This window comes from Chiloscyllium plagiosum, unplaced genomic scaffold (genome assembly GCF_037043375.1).
Source record: "Chiloscyllium plagiosum isolate Xiang-an unplaced genomic scaffold, Cpla_swu_hap1 HiC_scaffold_13, whole genome shotgun sequence".
NCBI classification, from domain to species: domain Eukaryota; kingdom Metazoa; phylum Chordata; class Chondrichthyes; order Orectolobiformes; family Hemiscylliidae; genus Chiloscyllium; species Chiloscyllium plagiosum.
The window spans coordinates 61122631-61144039 of NW_028270151.1; the positions used below are offsets into that span (position 1 = coordinate 61122631).

The 21409-nt window shown below is 39.5% G+C and overlaps 1 protein-coding gene across 1 annotated transcript in view; it reads right to left on the reverse strand.

Moving 5' to 3' along the window:
• Window positions 1-338: 338 nt before the first annotated feature.
• The window catches only part of mlf1 (myeloid leukemia factor 1), a 44400-nt gene continuing 23329 nt past the window's right edge, over window positions 339-21409 (reverse strand). The window contains exons 5-7 of the mRNA XM_043702119.2: window positions 17681-17840; window positions 10904-11015; window positions 339-2034 (exon numbers count right to left, since the gene is read on the reverse strand). Coding sequence (XP_043558054.1) covers window positions 1926-2034; window positions 10904-11015; window positions 17681-17840 — 381 coding nt within the window. The 3' untranslated portion in view covers window positions 339-1925. The remainder of the gene's footprint in view (window positions 2035-10903; window positions 11016-17680; window positions 17841-21409) is intronic.

The window sequence follows — 21409 nt, forward strand, 5'->3', positions numbered from 1 at the left end:
GACTGTTTTATTGCTTCCGGGCGTGAATTTGTGTCGAGTATATCTACAACAATCTCCTAATAAAGGTGAAACAAAGTTTTCTGCAAATATTCTTACTGTTATATTAATTTTTTAAGGAATGCATTTTTTAAATACAGAGAAATCCAATAATGACAGAAAGCGTATGAAAGAAGCAAATAATTATTCTACTATGGCAGAATTAAAACTGGTGCGTTTGGGTAGGTGGAATGGTTTTTAGAATCTTAAATAAACCTAAATACTAATGATTTTAATGGAAACAAGATGGTTAGTGTGGGAAGGTATGTGAGTTAAATGGATGCAACTTGGCAATGAATCAGCAACCAAGACACTGTTTTCTTAACATCAATTTTATTTTCATGCATGCAGTTTTACAGATATCCTGACTATCCTCATTGTTCCCAGTTGTAAACTTTTCCTGCTCTTTTGAATAATCAAATTCATCACCCTCCACTGAAACTATATAACTGATTTGATCTCAGGATGGAAAATGCTTATTTAAATATTTTAAGTAGGCTTAAAGATGCCAGCGTAGGGCCCTTCCAGCACTGTTTAAGGACCAAGAGTGATTGCTCCTTTCCCATTTGATTAGAACCTTCACCCCAATATCATTACTGGTCATTGAGTGTATTTAAAACTGAGATAGGTATGTTGTTGAGTATCAAGGGGATCAAGGGTTACAGGAGAAAGCTGGAGAATGGGGTTGAGAAACTCATCAGCCATGATTGAATGGCAGAGCAGACACAGTGGGCTAAATGGCCTAACTTCTGTACCAAGTTTTATGGTCTTACTCATAACCCTCACCAGAATCAACAACCACTTTCCACACAGTGACCTTGACACTGTTTCCTGATTCCCCATCCCTACAAACAATTTATTTCCCTCTGTCCCACTTCCTATCTCTCTTTCCACCCTCAGCTCCACAAGAGAAACTATTCCCCAGAGCAGGAAGTCTACCTGTGTCTTCCACTGCAGTCTTCCAATTAGCTTAGCTTTTGGTGGGAATTCAGTTGGATTGGTTTGACATGTATTCATTGGAAATTAGACGAATGAGAAGTCATCATCTTGAAACATGTAAAATCCTAAAGCGACTAGGCAGGGCAAATGCTAAAAAGAGGTTTCCCCTTATGGGAGAGGCTAAGACTAGGATCAGGGTACAATTTAAAATTAAGAGCTCTTCAAGTTGGCGATGAGATTTTTTTTCTCACACATGGTTGTCAGTCTGTGGAATTCTCTATTCCAGAGAGGATTGAAGGCAGGGTTGTTAGATATTTTTAAAGTTGAGTTACATAAATTCTTGTCTGACAAGGCCGTCAAAAGGTATGGGAGGAGACAAGAAAGTAGAGACCAAAATCATATCAACCATGATCTTGTCAATTGGTGGAACAGGTTCAAGGTGACAAGTGGCCCACTTCTGCTGCTATTTCATATGATTTAAATGCTATAAGCTGCACACAATGCTGGGAACTTGCAGGATCTACTTAAATCAGGCTACATGCTCACAAAACATTGTACATCCCATCAACGTCATCAATTGGAAGTAGTAATTGCCCTCAGTGTCCACTTGATGTACATCACCAATAAAAATTAAACTCTGTTTTGATTCAACGTTACTAAATCAAATCAGAATCTTCACCTGTATTTCTGAACACAGCTATTTTTGTTGTCAATCTTACCTAAATAGATATTGACTATAAACTTACAAAAAATGCATTCCCTTTATTTATTGCACACTACTGATGACAAAAGATTAAGTGCTGGTTGTGCAGGCTTAGCCAAAAGTTAAAAGTAAACAGAAGTATTCTACGTGAGCACAACTACAACTTAAAAAACACAGCCTTAATATTAACAAACGATAAAATGGCCCAAGACACAAAATGAAAAGCCAAGTAGTTTCAGTGTGATGTTCATTTTCTTCCATGTTTCATCATATGCTGTGCGTTTCGTTGAGCAGGACAGCCACAACCACCAGAGGGAGTAACAGGAGGTGGAGCCGTTGGTCCTCTGGCACATGTACTACAATGCAAAATTCCAGTATAATATTAATGGAGTACAAACAATTTTCATTGCTATGAGATTTTGAATATACTGGCAATAACTCTTTTACTTCAGCTGTCAGAATCTAATAGCAAAAACAGCTTATTATTTACAGTACAGAAGTTTAAATCTTAGGGTCTTTACCTTATAATTTCAATCAGAATACAGTACATAATTATTGCTTAGAACATATGGATATGCAATATTGGCATAGGATCTGTGGACAACAGTGAAGCAATGGCACTACATAATAAAGTCTGGGAGATACATTTCTTTTCTAACACCATGTGTAATTATCAGAATACAGACTATGAAATATATATTTTAAAATTACATTTTTTAAATTTTTTGAGGAGTCAAAGAGATTGCTTAACAGGAATTATGACTCTGAATGCCATTAAAAACTCAGATTGAATAGAATTTAACTGTTTTGTTGGTTCTTGTAATGAATCGATTTCCAGTTGATTTAATCAATTAATACTGCCATAGCACATGTTATGGAGAAGGGTATCAGTGACTCAAACCTCTGAATTTCACATTTAAGTGTACATGTACATGCTGGAAAGTTGCCATCAATTTTACACAACAAATTTTGCTGAATGCTGAATCCATGAAGGATTACTGCAGATACAAAATAATACATTTTATTGTAAACTTCAAAGTGCCACAAGTCCAGTCAATAATTTTGTACAGTTGAAGGAAAATTTGCAAGAAACTAATCACTTTCATAACATGTGAACCACTACTGCTTCTTCTCTAGCTTCTTGAGCCGTAAGACTTTTAACTGATCAAATAATTTAATTTTATTTGCACCTCTCCTGCCCACAACCAAGATTTCTAGCTCATGGAGCTTTTGTAATTGGCCGGGTTAACTATCAACGGTCGACTGAAATGGTAGATAAAAGTATCTGTTATTTGCTCTTAGATGTATGGTGCAGTATTATTTTTTTAAAATTCATTTGTGGAATGTTGGCGTCCCTGGCTGCCAGCATTTATTGCCCATTTCACCTTCACCCACAATGTCATTAAGGAGGCAATTCCAGTACTTTGACCCTGAAACAGTGAAGGAACAGGATATATTTTCAAGTCAGGATGGTGAGTAGATTGGAGGGAAATTTGCAGGTGGTGGAGTTCCCATGTATTGGCTGCCCTTGTCCTTCCAGATGGAAGTGGTTGTGGATATGGAAGAAGCTGCCTGAGGATCCTGAATAAAGTTCTGCAGTGTATCATGTCGACAGAACACACTGCTACTAACGAGGGTCAGTGGTGGAGGGAGTGGACACTTGTGGATGTATTGCTAATCAAATGGGCTGCTTTATCCTGGATAGCTTCAAACTTCTTGAGTGTTATTGGAGCTGCACTCATCCAGGCAAGTGGGGAGTATTCCAGCACACTCCTGACTTGTGCCTTGTAGATAATGGACAGATTTTGGGGAGTCAGGATTTGAGTTACAGTATTCCTAGCCTCTGATGTGCTCTTGTAGCCACTGTGTTTATGTGCTGAATCCAGTGAGTTTCTGGTCAATGGTAACCACCACCACCACCAACACCAACACCACCTCCCACCCCACTCCATCCCCAACCCCCCCACACACACCGGCATGTTGATAGTAGGAGATTCAGTGATGGTAACACCAGTGAATGTTAAGAGGCAGTGATTAGATTGTCCCTCACTGGTGATGATTATAGCTCGGCCTATTACCTCTGGCAGGGGAAGGGAAACAATGTGAATATCCAACAAATTGTAATAATGAGGTTTGAAATTGACTTCGCCAGAAGATTGCTGTTTATGTGCATTATAACATCACCATTCATTATGCAAAGTTTTTCTTGCAAATACTTATAGAATCACAGAGTTGTACAGCACAGAAACAGACCCTTCCGTCTAACTCGTCCACACCCACCAGATATCCTAAGCTGATCTCACCCCATTTGCCAACATTTGGTATATATCCCTTCTAAACTCCTCCCATTCATGTGCTCAACCAGATGCCTTTTAAATATTGCAGTATTACCCGCCTCCACCATCTCCTTTGGCAGCTCATTCATACACATACCACCTTCTGTGTGAAAAAGTTGTCCTTCAGGTCCCTTTTAAACCTTTCCCCTCTCATCTTAAACCTGCATCCTCTAGTTCTGGACTCCCCTACCCTGGGAAAATGACCTTGGTTATTCACCTTATCCGTGCTACTCATGATTTTAGAAATGTCGATAAGGTCACCCCTCAGCCTCCGTTGCTCCAGGTAAAATAGCCTTGGCCTAATCAGCATCTCCCCATTGCTCACACCCTCCAATCCCGGTAAACACTCTTGCAAATCTTTTCTGAACCCTTTCAAGTTTAAGCAACATCTTTCTTGTAGCAGGGAGACCAGAATTGAACACAGTATTCCAGAAGTGACTTCACCAATGTCCTGTACATCTGCAACATGACATCCCAACTCCTATATTCAATGCACTGACCAATGACATCATGCATGCAAAACATCATTTTCATCATCTTGTCAATCTGCAACTCCACTTTCAAGGAATTATGCACCTGCACCCTTAGGTCTGTTTGTTCTGCAACATTCTCCAGGGCCCTACCATGAATTGTCTAAGTCCTTCCCTGCTTTGCCTTATCAAAAATGTAACACCTTACATTTATCTAAATTAAACTCCACCTGTCATGCCTTGGACCACTGGCCCATCTAATCAAGGTCCCTTTGTACTCTGAGATAACCTTTTACACTATCCATTACACTACTAATAATGGTGTCATCTGCAAACGTATAACCAAGCCTCCTATATTTCCATCCAAATAATTTATATAAAAGGTGAAAAGCAGTTGCCCCAGCACCAATCCTTGTGGCACACTGCTGGTCATAAACCTCCATCTGAAAAATCCTCTACTACCACACTCTGTCTTAATTGATGATTAATGAAAATTATTTACAGATCAAGTTGAACAAAATATATTTTGAAATAGCTTCATATTTCAATACATCAGAAACATGCAAGTCAAATTAATCTGGGGTTTGTGAACGATTTGAATCCTTACAACTAAAATAATATAAGAAGTTTAGGGGTGATTTAGCTGAAGCAGTACAAGAATGAACAACATCAGTTTGGCATAAACAGAAAGTTAGAGGATAAACGAATATACATTCCAGTATTACTGTCTGAGGCACTGGATTAAGTCTCTGGAGCATTGTAGAGTTCTAATCAAGAATTATACAAACAATATTATTACTTATTAAAGGGCAGAGGAGTTTCAGGAACTACCTTTAAGATGAGTGGTTAAAATAAAGCTGGGTTTTCTCCTGTTGAAAGTATATGTAAAATTGGTTTAATTTACAGTGGTGAAAGGCTCAAAGGGTATGACATAGAAGTTAAAAATGATTAGCTTTCTCTTATTCTTGCTTAAAAGCTGTTCACCTCTAACTTCTTTCAGCTCAGTAAAAGATTATCAACCTAACATCGTAAATTTGGTGTCACTTGCTCTGCTTTAGTGTTTCCAGCATTTTCTGTTCTTATTTTAAAAGGAGGATTTAGAAAGGAGATTGAAACATTTTACAAAACAAATAATACTTTGACATGGGTTGCTCTTTAAGGGAATGATACAAATACTTACACGAGGCAACTGGATTCATTTCAGAGCAAAAATGTAATCAAATTATAGAGTGAAAAAAGCAGGTTGGTGAAGTCACAATCGTTCAAACTGAGCCAGATATGTAGGTGGCTTAATCCCTATTTCTTGGTTTTTTTGGACTGAAGTTTGTAAAGCACAAAGAAGAATTCAGGCAGTGGCTTAGAGACATTCATGAAAATCCAGACAGTGGATCTGAAGCTAAATGAGAGAACTGATTTTGTTTTTTACTTATGATGCAAAGTTCTCATTCTGGTATTTTTATCAATCCATGGTCTCACCCACTCTATCTTTGTAACCTACTTCAGTTCATGATGTGAAAGTTAAAAATCAAAACATCAGGTTATAGATATTGGTGCTACTCTAGTTCCTGTACTTTTGTTATTTAAGTTTCTGTATTTCTTCTTATTTCAATTGTTTCATTATTGTTTTTTTCTTTGCCTAGGGTATAATTTCTCCCTGAAGTTTTCAATTTTTCTGCATCTTTTCACCTTTAAACCATATCTAAAACCAACCTCCTTGATTGATGTTTTTGTCCCTTGTCTTCATATGTTGCTAAGAGGCCAGCATAAAGTTTGATCTGATATTACTCCAGCCAAGCACATAAGGATATTCTATTGTCTTAAAGGTGTTATATAAATGACATGTTGCCAAAATTAAGCCTTTGTAGTTTTTGCTGAACTCTGCATCGATGCTTACAGATTTGTGCCTTGGCTAAATGTACAAGAATCTTGGTTTGTCCACAATAGCAACAATATGCTTCAAAGCAAAAGAGTCTGAAGTTCAAAAAATAACAAGGAAATTTTTCAGAAATTACCATAGAAGATTTTTTTTGTCACCTTTCTCTCAACATCATGACACAGTTTCAGTAACCACAACTCCTTGTGGTAGAGAAACCCTTGAAGCTGATGATGATCCCAAGCACATGGATTTCCACAAGGCTGCTCACGTAAATGGAAATTTTTGAGCACTTTACAAAGAAAGGAGGCAAAAAAAACCAGACTGCGGTAGCCATCAAAACTTAAAGAACTGCAAAGGTTTTTCTAGTCCTCGAAGAATAGGTAAAAGATACCAACAGAAAGTGGAATTGGAAAAGAATAATGCTTAAAAGATCATAAGAAAAAGGAGTTGGTCATTTGACCTGTTCTGGCATTCAATAAGACATGCTAAGACTGTGACCTTTACTCCTCTTCCCTGCTTGATACCAAACACATTCTTTTTTGAACAAATATCTGTACAACTCAAGCATAAATGTATTCAATGACCCAGCCGCCACTGTTCTCTGTCAGGAGAGTAATGGCACTATGACAGAGATTTAAAAAATCATTAAAGATCCCTAATTTTTAAATGGTGCCAATACTATGTTACTCCATGCGATGAAAGACCATCCCAAGAAACACCCTGTCCAACTCCCTTATATGTTTCAATAAGTTCACCTAACATTCATCTATGCTGTAATGAATGGAGGCCTTTTCTCATCAGTCAACACTTCATTCCAGGAATCAGCCGAATCAACCTTCTTTGAACCACTTCCAAAACAAGTAAATCTCTCCTTAGGAAAGGACAGCAGCAATTAAAGCAGCACAGTTCAATTTCACTAATGCCTTGTACAGTTACACCAAGATTTCCCTGCCTCCATATTCCATTCCTCTTACAATCCAATTCTATATTCTGTTGGCCTTCCTAGTTACTTAGTGTACCTACATTCTAACTTTCTGTGATTCAGGCACAAGGGACATGCACTTAAATAATATTTTGCTTTGTTATTCATCTTGACAAAGTGGCCAACTTGCATTTTCCCACATTAGAATGCATTGCTGCTATTTCTGTGCAGAATAATCAAACACAATGCAGAGCAGGGCATTAGGGACCAAGCAGGATAGGATAGCCAGAGATAACCGGAGACGGACTGAGATCTGCACTAATTTTCAACAGACATGCATTTAACATCCTGCCACGGCAGTGTGGGAAATTTAAATTCAATTAAATAAACTTGGTTTCAGGAATGATAAGCATGAAACTTACAGGACTGTCATACAAAATCATTCTGGTTCACTCCTGTTCTTTAAGGAAGGAAAACCTTTGTTCAACCCTAAACACCATTCTAGAAGTACAGAAATGCAGTGACATTTCAAATGACCGAGCAAGTCACTCAGTAAAATTTGCAAAAGAACCCAACTGGACAAAACACTGGTATTTACCAAAGCATCAGGTGTGGTAAAGACACTGTCTACGGACCATGAAAAGCCCTCTTCACTAACATTTGGAGCCTTGTGCCAAAATTAAGATAGCTGACCAACAGATTAATTAAGTAATAGCCTGGTATAGTCATGCTCCTTGGATGCTGCATGAACTGCTGTGCTTTTCCAGCACCACGCTAATCTAGAATCTAGTCATACTCACAGAATTATAATTATAGAATTGTATCCTGGACTTCTCCTTCATTATGCATAGGTATGTCCTATACCAATGACATATAAGACATACAGTAGGTAGCAGCACAGTTGTATAAAGTCCCAAACTCATTGATTTTGGACTCCATGAATTCTCAAGGTTTCAGACCAAACAGGGACAAGGAAACCTGTTGGCGAGTATTACCTAACACCTTCCTTCATCTGATGAATCAGTTCTCATCTATGATATTGGCGGCACGGTGGCTGCCTCACAGAACCAGCGTCCCAGGTTCGATTCCAGCCTTGGGTGACTGTGTGGAGTTTGCACATTCTCTCCGTGTCTGTGTGGGTTTCCTCCGGGTGCTCTGGTTTCCTCCCATTGTCCAAAGAAGTGCAGGTCAGGTGCTAAATTGCCCATGGTGCATTAGTCAAAGGGGGGTGGGTCTGGGTGGGTTACTCTTCGGAGGGTCGGTGTGGACTGGTTGGACTGAAGGTTCAGTTTCCACACTGTAGGGAATCTAATCTAATCATAAACACCACATTGAAGTGGGGCTGAGGATAGCAAGGATACAGAATGCATGACAAATAACTTTAATATCCATCAACCAAAAATGGCTTGGTTGCACCACTCTTGACCTAGCTGGTCAAGTCCTGAAAGACTGGGCCTGCATTAGAAGATGACAGAATCAACATAATTGCAACCTAAAAAATCTACATTTCAAAAATGCGTCTGCTGATTATAGCATTGGCAAGAATGATTCTGCACAGTCTTTGTACAGACGAAGTCCCATCTTCATGCTGAAGACATCCATCAACATCTGTGTAAATTCAGACCTAGTGCTCACCAAAAGCAACCAAGTAGTTAGCATTGTCTCAAATAAAAGGCTCAAGTTTCATATGGTAATGCCTGAAATCTGCCCAAGCTTGCTCAATTTGCTTTAAAATAACTCTTTTTCCAAAGGCATGTGTAAAAGATTGGTTTGAAGCAACAGAATGTAAAACACTCACAAACTTGATTGAGGTTTTTGTAGAAGTAACAAAGAAGATTGATGAGGGCAGAGCAGTAGATGTGATCTATATGGACTTCAGTAAGGCATTCTGACAAGGTTCCCCATGGGAGACTGATTAGCAAGGTTAGATCTCATGGAATAAAGGGGGAACTAGCCATTTGGATACAGAACTGGCTCAAAGGTAGAAGACAGAGGGTGGTGGTGGAAGATTGTTTTTCAGACTAGAGACCTGTGACCAGTGGAGTGCCACCAGGATCGGTGCTGGGTCCTCTACTTTTTGTCATTTATATAAATGATTTGGATGCGAGCATAAGAGAAACAGTTAGTAAGTTTGCAGATGACATCAAAATTGGAGGTGTAGTGGACAGCGAAGAGGGTTACCTCAGATTACAACAGGATCTGGACCAGATGGGCCAATGGGCTGAGAAGTGGCAGATGGAGTTTAATTCAGATAAATGCGAGGTGCTGCATTTTGGGAAAGCAAATCTTAGAAGGACTTATACACTTAATGGTAAGGTCCTAGGGAGTATTGCTGAACAAAGAGACCTTGGAGTGAAGGTAGATAGGATAGTGAAGAAGGCATTTGGTATGCTTTCCTTTATTGGTCAGAGTATTGAGTACAGGAGTTGGGAGGTCATGTTGCAGCTGTACAGGACATTGGTTAGGCCACTGTTGGAATATTGCGTGCAATTCTGGTCTCCTTCCTATCGGAAAGATGTTGTGAAACTTGAAAGGATTCAGAAAAGATTTACAAGGATGTTGCCAGGGTTGGAGGATTTGAGCTACAGGGAGAGGCTGAACAGGCTGGGGCTGTTTTCCCTGGAGCATCAGAGACTGAGGGGTGACCTTATAGAGGTTGACAATGAGGGGCATGGATAGGACAGATATACAAAGTCTTTTCCCTGGCGTCGGGGAGTCCAGAACTAGAGGGCATAGGTTTAGGGTGAGAGGGGAAAGATATCAAAGATACCTAAGGGGTAACTTTTTCACACAGAGGGTGGTGCGTGTATGGAATGAGCTGCCAGAGGATGTGGTGGAGGCTGGTACAATTGCGACATTTAAGAGGCATTTGGATGGGTATATGAATAGGAAGGGTTTGGAGGGATATGGGCCGGGTGCTGGCAGGTGGGACTAGATTGGGTTGGGATATCTGGTCGGCGTGGACAGGTTGGACCGAAGGGTCTGTTTCCAAGCTGTACATCTCTATGACTCTATGACTATAAAGCCAAACCTAACAGAAATCTTCTTATCAAAACTAGAACAACCAACAGTTAGTGACATTTTAAAGTTCCAAAAGGTCCTCAATAAAATCACCTCCTACCCTTCAATCTTCCAGACAATGCATGCCTTGTTTATGAAACCTCTATCTATTATCTAACTTTTGGAGCGTGATAACATTCTGGTCACCTGCGCTTCAATTCTTCCCTATCCAACATGTCTTTCAAAGATGAATGTCCTCAACTGTACATAGGTCTAACCATAGTTTTGTGTAATTTTACCAAATTTGTTCCCTATTACCTTCTACCCCTTTAATTTATTTTTGTACATGCACAAGTTTTAAGTACCCAAAATTTCATGCTGTTTTCAAGCAAAATAAATATGTGAGAGCATCATTTAAACAGTTCTATCAAGGGGAAATAAAATATGGTAGAAGCTCTCATGGAAGGGGGTGGTAGATTTTCTTATCCTCAGTTTGGCTCGTTTAGGTTGATGATTCAACCTTAAAGGTACAAAATGTCTCAGTACCTAACTCTTATCCATGCAGGTCAAACTTCTAAATTTTAAATTCCATTTTAAATTCCATTCAATACTCTACTGTACCTTTGTTCTTCCACGGCTTTTCGTGCATCCTGAATACCAGAGGGACAAGTTCCTGAAGGCATATACTTTGACACCTTATTCTGCCATTCTTGGTCAAAATTTGCTGCATCATCTGTTGGTTATAAGAAATCAAAACAGTTAGTTAGAAATACATATGAATTTTCCTTCACCCTTCCAAGGTACACATACTCAAGCTCAAGTCAAATGGTAAGTTCTATTTGGGCATATTTCAGATTTGGCTTTATGACTTGTAAGTTATTAATATCTGATGAACATGGGATTGAAATGAAATTATTGATTTGAAACTGCACTCAAGAAATGTCTGGCAATTGTCCAAGGAAAAACAGCTCAGGAAAGAGACACTATTTCTTAAGTATAGATCATAAGATGCAGAACTTGCAAAGGAAATGATCACTCCATGACTGTATGCAGGTCCGCTCATGAAATGACAGGCTATAGTGTTTTAAGAAATTTAATGAGTTTGGCAAGTGGTAGAATCTGAAACATTAGATCACATTTATGCAATATATCAACAATGAACTGTCCACTTCTGGCACTCCTTCTTCCATTGGTGCTCATTATACTGCATTGTTCATTTTACAGAGCCTTAGCTGCTGAGCAGCCACATTCCCCAGGATACACAGGACTATGCAGTCAACTTTGGTGCAAGCACCTGCATATTTCAAAGTTATAGCTTCAAAATACTAAGACCTTTCTAAATCATAGATCCAAGTCTGTAGAAGCTCTTTGATAAAGCCAGCTTGGCAATATGTTATCACAAGGGCATCTCAGCAACAGAGTACTGAAAAATTATGGCCCTGAAGTTGGTATAAAGGTATGTTCCATGTGGAAGGGCAACAATGAGAGTAAAACCTGGGAGTAACCTGCATCTCCAACTTGCGCAGTAACATTCATCTACTTGAAGTGAACCTAAGTTCACTATTTAAAGGGACAAATCGGATGGAATTTAGAAGTTGTCTAGGATGGATTTACACAGGGAAAAGGCATTACATGTGATTGCAGTTATGAACGCATATGTTCAAATTGTGTCTCCTATGAATTGTACAACTTACAGCTTCAATGGCAACTTTTTCACATAGAAGGTGGTACGTGTATGGAATGAGCTGCCAGAGGAAGTGGTACAATTGCAACATTTAAGAGGCATTTGGATGGGTATGTGAATTGGAAGGGTTTGAAGGGATATGGGCCAGGTGCTGGCAGGTGGGATTACATTGAGTTGGGATACTTGGTCGGCATGGACAGGTTGGACCGAAGGGTCTGTTTCCCTTCCCTTCCCTGCTGTACATCTCTATGACTCTATGACTGCCAAATCATCACCCCTCTATCATGCAGCTACTGTTAATCACTATCAGGGTTAATTCCTACTTACATTTGCTTAACTTTATGCTCATAACTTGGCACTGTTGCAAACCTCAGATCTCTTAGCTTGTGAACTAGTCAACATGGCAACCAAATTTTCCAAACATGTTACACTGCACTGATTTATATAGATCCTCCATGCTTGTAGAAGGTCGTGCACAAATATTGGCAGGAAGTTAACTGGAGGGAAAAGGATACCTGATAAGTTCATTAAGGTAACTGTACTGAGGCCAGCGGGCAGGGCTAAAAAGTTGAGTATCTTCATAGCTATTCCTCATAGTTATAGAGATACACAGCACAGAAACAGACCTTTCAGTCCAAACCATCCATGCCAACCAGATATCCTAAATTAATCTAGTTCCATTTGCCAGCATTTGGCCCATATCCCTCTCAACCCTTCGTATGCATATACCCCTCCAGGTGCCTCTTAAATGTTGTAAATGTATCAGCCTCCACCACTTCCTCCAGCAGCTCATTCTATATATGCACAACATCTGTGAGAAAATGATCCCCCTTAGGTCCCTTTTAAATCGTTCCCCTTTCACCCTAAACGCATGCCCTCTAGTTCTGAACTGCCTCAAACTAGGGAAAAGATCTTGTCTATTTACCCTATCTATGACCCTCATGATTTTATAAACCTCTCTAAGGCCTCCCCACAGTCTCTGACTCTGTAGGGAAAACAGCCCCAGCCTATTCATCCTTTCAGTACAGCTCAAACCCTCCAACCCTGGCAACATCCTTGTAAATCTATTTTGAACCCTTTCAAGTTTCACAACACCAAATCTTTCTTCCTCATTCCACAATCTCTTCTGCCCTGATGACACTAGGTGTATCCACAGAGCAGTTAGTGAACCACAAATTGTTATTGCTTGTATAGCCCTCATTCAGTTTTTTGAATGGCCAAGTTTAAAAATAACGAGCAGTCGAGGTTTTAGTTTGAAGTTAAATGAATCATTGACTTATTACACAAAGATTAAAAGAAGGTACAGATAAGATACATATAAAGATGAGAATAAGATTGGTCTGTTATTATTGCAGACCTGTAGATTTCTCCTTCTCAGAAGAACAGATTGAAAACCTGAAGTCATAATTCAGGAGCTGCAATGGTTTCTGTAGTTGGAGATTTCTCTTACAAGTTCACCCAGGCTTTGAGGAAATGCAAGCCTCTTTATTTTGATTTTCGTGGAATGCAGGTGATGGTCTTTAATGACCAGTCAACACCTTATGGTCAAATAGCCCTTCTTGCCCAGAAGACATAGTTTAGTGTGCTGTCATTGTTGAACTCCGAGCACAGCAAACTGCCACAGGATGAAGGAAAGGCGTTCAGTACTACAGCTGTGACCCTCCTGTGGCGCAGTGGTAGTGTCCCTACCCTGGGACTCAGAGACGATTTGAAGGGCCTTTAAGGACCAATGTTGCCTCAAGGTTAATTGAATTTTGAATCCCTTTTGAATCATCAATTGTAATTGATGTTGAGATATTACTGCAGGCTTTTCAAACTGTCTGGCAATGAATTAACAAGGACAGTCAACACCTTATGGTCAAATAGCCCTTCTTGCCCAGAAGACATAGTTTAGTGTGCTGTCATTGTTGAACTCCGAGCACAGCAAACTGCCACAGAATGAAGAAAAGGCGTTTGACAAGGTTCCCCATGGGAGACTGATTAGCAAGGTTAGATCTCATGGAATACAGGGAGAACTAGCCATTTGGATACAGAACTGGATCAAAGGTAGAAGACAGAGTGTGGTGGTGGAGGGTTGTTTTTCAGACTGGAGGCCTGTGATCAGTGGATTGGTGCTGGGTACACTACTTTTCATCATTTATATAAATGATTTGGATGTGAGCATAAGAGGGATAGTTAGTAAGTTTGCAGATGACACCAGAATTGGAGGTGTAGTGGACAGTGAAGAAGGTTACCTCAGATTACAACACAATCTTGATCAGATGGGCCAATGGGCTGAGAATCGGCAGTTGAAGTTTAATTTAGATAAATGTGAGGTGTTGCATTTTGGAAAAGCAAATCTTAGCAGGAGTTATCCACTTAATGGTAAGGTCCTAGGAAGTGTTGCTGAACAAAGAGACCTTGGAGTGCAGGTTCTTAGCTCCTGGAAAGTGGAGTCATAGGTGGATAGGGTAGTGAAGAAGGCATTTGGTATGCTTTCCTTTATTGGTCAGAGTATTGAGTACAGGAGTTGGGAGGTCATGTTGCGGCTGTACAGGACATTGGTTAGGCCACTGTTGGAATATTGCGTGCAATTCTGGTTTCCTTCCTATCGGAAAGATGTTGTGAAACTTGGAAGGGTTCAGAAAAGATATATAAGGATGTTGTCAGCGTTAGAGGATTTGAACTATAGGGAGAGGTTGAACAGGCTGGGCTATTTTCCCTGGAGCGTCGAAGGCTGAAGGCTGACCTTATAGAGGTTTATAAAATCCTGAGGGGCATGGATAGGATAAATAGACAAGGTCTTTTCCCTGGGGTGGGGGAGTCCACAATTAGAGGGCATAACTTTAGAGTGAGGGGAAAGATATAAAAGAGACCTAAGGGGCAACTTTTCATGCAGAGGGTGGTACGTGTATGGAATGAGCTGCCAGAAGGAAGTGGTGGAGGCTAGTACAATTGCAACATTTAAAAGGCATCTGGATGGGTATATGAAGAGGAAGGGTTTGGAGGTATATGGGCTAGGTACTGGCAAGTGGGACTAGATTGGGTTGGGATATCTGGTCGGCATGGACGAGTTGGACCGAAGGGTCTATTTCCATGCTGTACATCTCTATGACTCCATGGTTATAACCAAAAGGTACTGGTCTGCATAATTTGCTGCCTATGATTACATACCAGATTCGAGGAAATGGCTGACACCACCTGCAAAGAATATGCATTTGGTAAATGGCAGCTTCCTTCATGAAAAAGCATGCAATTCTAAATAACCTTTATGCTCACCCTGCTTGCCCTTGACTGACATGTGAGTAAAATGAAATTAACAACATTGGACTGCAAATCATGAGTTGTCACTAATAAACACAGCATTGGCACAGAAAGAGCCAGTTGTCTTATGATCACTTCATGGCCATGTCTCACAAATTTTCCCTGATGAAGTGAGAAAATTACTCACTACCTGTATAGATATGTCCACCACAAAGAGACCTTCACCTCCACTCCTTTTCAGGTAGTTTGTTCTGCTATTTGAGTTATGTTCAATTCCAAGAGGCAGGATGACTAGTGCACCCTTATCTGGGTGAAATTGATTGATACTGAAGTCAGTAACACCTATCACACCATTCCCTATCGGCGTTTGAAATCTGCAACTATGGAAAGCATCAAAAATGTATAGATTTGTCGGAATTGCCAGAAGAAATTAATCAGCTACGAGATGATAAATAGTGAGTGACCCCTTCAAATAGTGCTAGTGCTGGTTCCATGCTGCAGCTTCATAACACATTCAGTTGTGTGAGCTTCAGAAAGATGATGGCTGACACTGTGAGCTCACAGTGGCAGCACTGACATGATATGTTGATCTACATACTCCCACTACACATTTGCACAAACAACTGCACTGATATGGCATAATGTGTTACCAAGAGGTATTCGAAAGTTGCAAAAACAGTGATCCCAGATCTGGATATCCCCATAATGTTGGAAAGGTGATTACCTGCATCTTTTCTCTACACTGCAGGCAGACATGGGGTCAATATTAATCCCTCTATAATGGCCAGATAATTTGAATTTGAAGCCTGTCTGTTACCATTTTCATTATTATTTAGCAGAGCAGTATCTTTTTCTCAAGATTTGAAATTTGTTGATGTATTTATGTTAATTCTCTTTGTCAGTTAAAAGATGCAGAACAGCTCACCTCATCTCCTTAAGTAAAGCCTCTGCTAATTACAACTCATCATCTCTGCCACAACTTGCTACCCTTTACACCCTCCAGCCTGTTCTTGCTCATGCCTTTCTACGACTATGCTTTAACCAATCCACTTCCCTACACACCAACTATCCCCAACACCATGACTACCATAAAAGTGCTTATTTTTGATTTCACTAGCAACTATCTAATCCCTATTTCAAAATGAAGACACCATAATATGTATAATTTTAAGGCATATTTCTTAGAAACATGAAAGCATCACAAAATACATAGCACTCACAGGAAGGAGTAAAAATGTATTTTCAGCTATTGGAGGTATTCAACTGGTAGTAGTCATCAGGATTCTAGGTAGAACAAACAGATGCACACAGGTGTAGCTCAACTGGCTCCTGCTGGAAGAGTTAATGGCACTAACAGCCTGGACAGCAGTCACATATCATCCAGTACTCTTTGCAGCAGCTGCTGATGGGATCCAGGCTCCATTGGGACAGTTTGAAATCACCTTATTTTTCTCTAAACATTTTCACATGGATTTCTGATCTCAAATTATCATCTCAACGTGTCCTGTCAATTTTGTGTGACAAAATTGTGTGACAAAAAAAACACACTCCTTTAAAACCTCTCAGCTCCAGCAAAACTTTCAGAATACTTAATGCAATTGCAAAGTAGCATTTAACATTGGTTATAGCACTGAATGAGATTTATAAACTTATTATTATAAAACAGCCTTTGATTTAGGATAACTAATATTGCAAGGGATCTGCTGGTAAAATTAAAACTTGGTACCTAGTTTGTGAACCAGTCAGCAAGTTATGGGACTTTTAACAACAGATGAGAAATAAAAATAGTGGTTACTGAACAGGGTTCCAAAAAACAGCAGATTCCTACAGTAACTTCGTTGAAGCTTACAGAATGGTCACAAACTCAGCCATGACTCTGATATGCCAGGTCCCAAAGTTTTCTGATCAGCATTGTTAAGTTGTTGCGTCTTTGACTATTCTTTACAAAGCCTTTGATGTGAAGGATATGAACCTTGGATTAGGTCCCTCATTCCTGCCTCAGTTGAGACATAGGGTTGTGTTAATGCTGCGATTCTCTTTCTCAGCTGGGACCTAAGAATGCATGTGGGGATCACTTGAGGATCCAGGTTCATGGATCTCTGAAGAAAATGGAGGCAAGATTTATTTTTAAGTTTTAAAGTTTATTTTCACAGATAAATGGGTGAAGGTCTGGTTTTCCAGACCACTCCTTTAGACCATGGAAACTTATGTAGGATTAGCAGTAGAGCCTCACAATGGAAGTCTGATGCCAGCATAATTACTAGGTTTGTCTTTATAGAGCTTCAATAGTTTAGCGCATCCTGACACAATTAGATAATCAAAATGCACATTAAGTGAAAAACTAAAATATAAGCACAGAACTTGGCGAAAAGAATGGCTTCTGAAAATAATCATAACATAATCTATATGCATAAGAATAAATGCTGCATATATTCTTTTTGATATCTTTATGTTATTCAATGTTGCCTCACTTTCATTTAGGTTGATAAATTGCTGATCAATTTCTTCGTGGCCTGTTTTCTGGTTTCTGGATTTCTGAATTACATGAGCACGGTCTTGAATGTGATGACCAATTGACATTTTTTCAATTCCACTTTCAGAGTCTTTTACTGCCCGCCTTGTCTCTTTGATCTGTAAAATTCATATGTTGTTAATTCGTCCAATGATACCTACAAAAGAACTTTATACAATAAACCAATTGTTTTTTTTCAGTAAATACATCTTGTACTCTGTGCCCCCACTTATAAAATGTAGGATTCTGAATGCCTTATCAGCCCTCATCACTATTAATAATTTATGCATGTCTATCATATACCACTGTACTTTGCTTTCTGTCACTCAGCTAAATTCGCATCAATATTGCTATACTTTTAACACTTATTTCATAAGACACTAATATTATTGACAAAACTGCACATGGCACTGTATCAAAGTTGTTTAGAAACCCAGTTAGGCTACATGAACCACATCACCCTCATCAGCCCCTGACCAAAATTCGAGCAAGTCAGGTAAACATTATTTGCTTTTCACAAATCTACTCCAGCTTTCCTTAATTAATGTACATTTGTTCAAGTGACTGTTAATTTGGGACACAAAATCATCATTTCTAAACTTTCTTCCACCATTAAATTAACCTGAAGGACTTACAGTGCCTGAGTTAATTCTCACACAATTTCCAGAACAAGACTGTAAATTCTATGATCCTTGGGCAATGCTGTACATCCGAGGAGTATCAGGACATTATGCTTGAGCATTCACATACTTTCCTCAGAACTCTTAGATGCATCTCCTCCACTGAATTCTAAAAATTAAGTGCTGACACAATACCTCTTCTTTCTAAATTTTTAATCTGAACATGGTCTTAACTATCTCCTCCTTTACCACAGTTTAGGTAGCATGTTCCACCTAATAAAGATGGTGAGTATCTCAATCAGGCCCTATCTCCATTTGTAAATCTATTTTTGGACCTCTGGTTAGCTTCACTCCTTTTATATTCCTTTTCAACAATTTATTGCCCATAGATGACTTTTGGGTTCCCTTCATTAGCCTCCAGTTTCATTTCATTCTGGCTTTTTGCTTCTCTTATTTGTTCTAATACTTGTCTGCAGAACCATCTATATTCTACCCAGTTATCACTTATGTTATTCACCTAACATTTGTCAGTGTGCAACCTTTTGCTTTGATTCAATTTACTTTCTACCTTTTATCATCCAGAATCTGGATTTATTTGTTCTACATCCTCCTCATGGGAATGCATCTTGTCTGTATCTGAATTATCTCCACTTCAAAGGCAGAAGACGATAGTTCGGTCATAGTTTTGCCTGCCAATCTCTAAATCAAATTTATGAAATCAGAGACGTGCACAGCTCACTGATATTGAACCTCCATCAGTCAGTTAGTTTTACATGAATCTGCTTTTTACCCTTTTTCATACTGTCCAAAACCTAGGGAGAATATGATCACTGTTAAGTGAATGTTCCCCTTCTCAAATATGATTCCCATGACTCATTTGATTTCCCAGATCGTGATCTAGCAATGAATCTTCCTTGTGGAAATGAAAACGTACTGTAGAAAATTCTATTGAACACATTTCTGAAATTCTTGCTTTTCTCTGCCTTTTACACTATTATTGTTCCCATGTATACTAGCATAATTAAAGCACCCGCGCCCCCCCGCCACCATTGCCTGTCTGTAATTTCTTTGCTAATTTGTTCCTCTACCAATTCTAATTTGTCAGTGGACTACAGACTACAACCAAGTAATGATATTTCTGCTTTTTCTTCCAACACTAACCAAATGGATTCTGTCCTTGTCCCCTCTAGGAAACCACACTTTCTCACTCCAGCACTGTAATGTTCACCTTAATTGATACTGTTACTCCGCCTTTCCCCAACTTTTCTGAACACATAGCATGTACCGTATTTAGTATGCAGACTGTTGCGTTTTATTTTTATTCAGGTCTTAATTATTGCCACAACCTACTTCCTGAAATCCACCAAACTTATTTGCCACACCCCATGTATCCACATAGCTACAGAGTAAACCTAATTTAGATTTGATTACATTTCCTTTTACCCTGAACCCCATTTATTTCCATACATTATGTCTTTCCCAATTCCTTGTGTTCCTTGTTTTTCCTTTCTAATATTACATCTGCTTCTCACACCCCAGCCAAGTTAGATTAAATCCTCTCCAGTGGCACTAGCAAATTACTTAACAGGATATTGAATTTGACTTTGTTCATTCTCTTTACACAGACTCATCTCCCTCATTGGTAGTATGGAATTCCCAATCTCTATATGAGAAAAGTTTTGACTGATCAATGAACTCCAGAGATCAGACTGGCCACTTGGAATGTTAAAAGTTGAGTTAAGTAGGCAGAGGAATCAGGTTTTACATTTCTAACCTGCTCCTCTATCATCTTGTGGGATTAACATTACAAATATTCTGATAAAATTGGAGATGAGTATCTTGATCTGGAAGGCAGCTGATTTTTAATTTAGAAGAGATAAACATTTTGACCATAAAGGAGAATCAAGAGGCTAACATGACAGATCAAGTTAGCGGAGAAAGTGAGGACTGCAGATGCTGGAGATCAGAGCTGAAAATGTGTTGCTGGAAAAGTGCAGCAGGTCAGGCAGCATCCAAGGAACAGGAGAATCGATGTTTCGGGCATAAGCCCGAAGAAGAAGGGCTTATGCCCTTCCTGAAGAAGGGCTTATGCCCGAAACGTGAACCTCCTGTTCCTTGGATGCTGCTTGACCTGCTGCGCTTTTCCAGCAACACATTTTCAGATCAAGTTAGCGAGCAGGAAAGTGAAGAGGCAAGGCAATTTGAGCATGGAAATAGCCATTTTATGTGCCAAGGTTGTTGGTAAGCAGATAGCAAATTTAAAGTTGTCTGGAAATGTAAAGAGAAAATCAACAGCAGAGTGTTTCACTTAACTAGTCCGATTTGCTTCAAGCTTTACCCGACTGCAATTTATGATTCTTTTCAGTTGAAATGTAAATGGTCATAAGCCAACATGTGCCATACTTGAGTTGTTGGGCAGGTTTGGTAACAAAGCTGCAGTGCAGATTTGAACCAAAATTGCTTCAATATCCTAATCTGATTCTTATTTCAGTAAGTTAATGAAATTGCACAGGAGCGCTAGCTGCACACATTGAGGCGTGCCCACTCATAAGAACTGATAGTGCCACATCAATAATTTTTGTTTGCCCAATGCTGCCTCCCCATTTGTGCCTAAAACCACACAGCATTGAATTGAAAAATGTCTTCCAAATGTTGCTCAATCATTTTCCTTTCAGGATATTCCTTGTGTGGGAAAGTACAGTAAGTATCAAACAGGAAGTAAGAATAAAATTCAAGTCAGGGCTTAAGCTATAGGGAGAGGCCGAATAGCCTGCAGCTCTTTCCCCTGGAGCATCAGAGGCTGAGGGGTGACCTTATAGAGGTTTATAAAATCATGAGGGGCATGGATGGGGTAAATAGACAAGGTCTTTTGCCTGGGGTGGGGGAGTCCAGAACTAGAGGACATAGTTTTAGGGTGAAAGGAGAAAGATTTAAAAGGAACCTAAGGGTCAACTTTTTCATGCAAAGGGAGCAACGTGTACAGAATGAGCTGCCAGAGAAAGTGATGGAGGAGGGTAGCACAAATACAACATTTAAAAGGCATCTAGATGGGTACATGATTAGGAAGG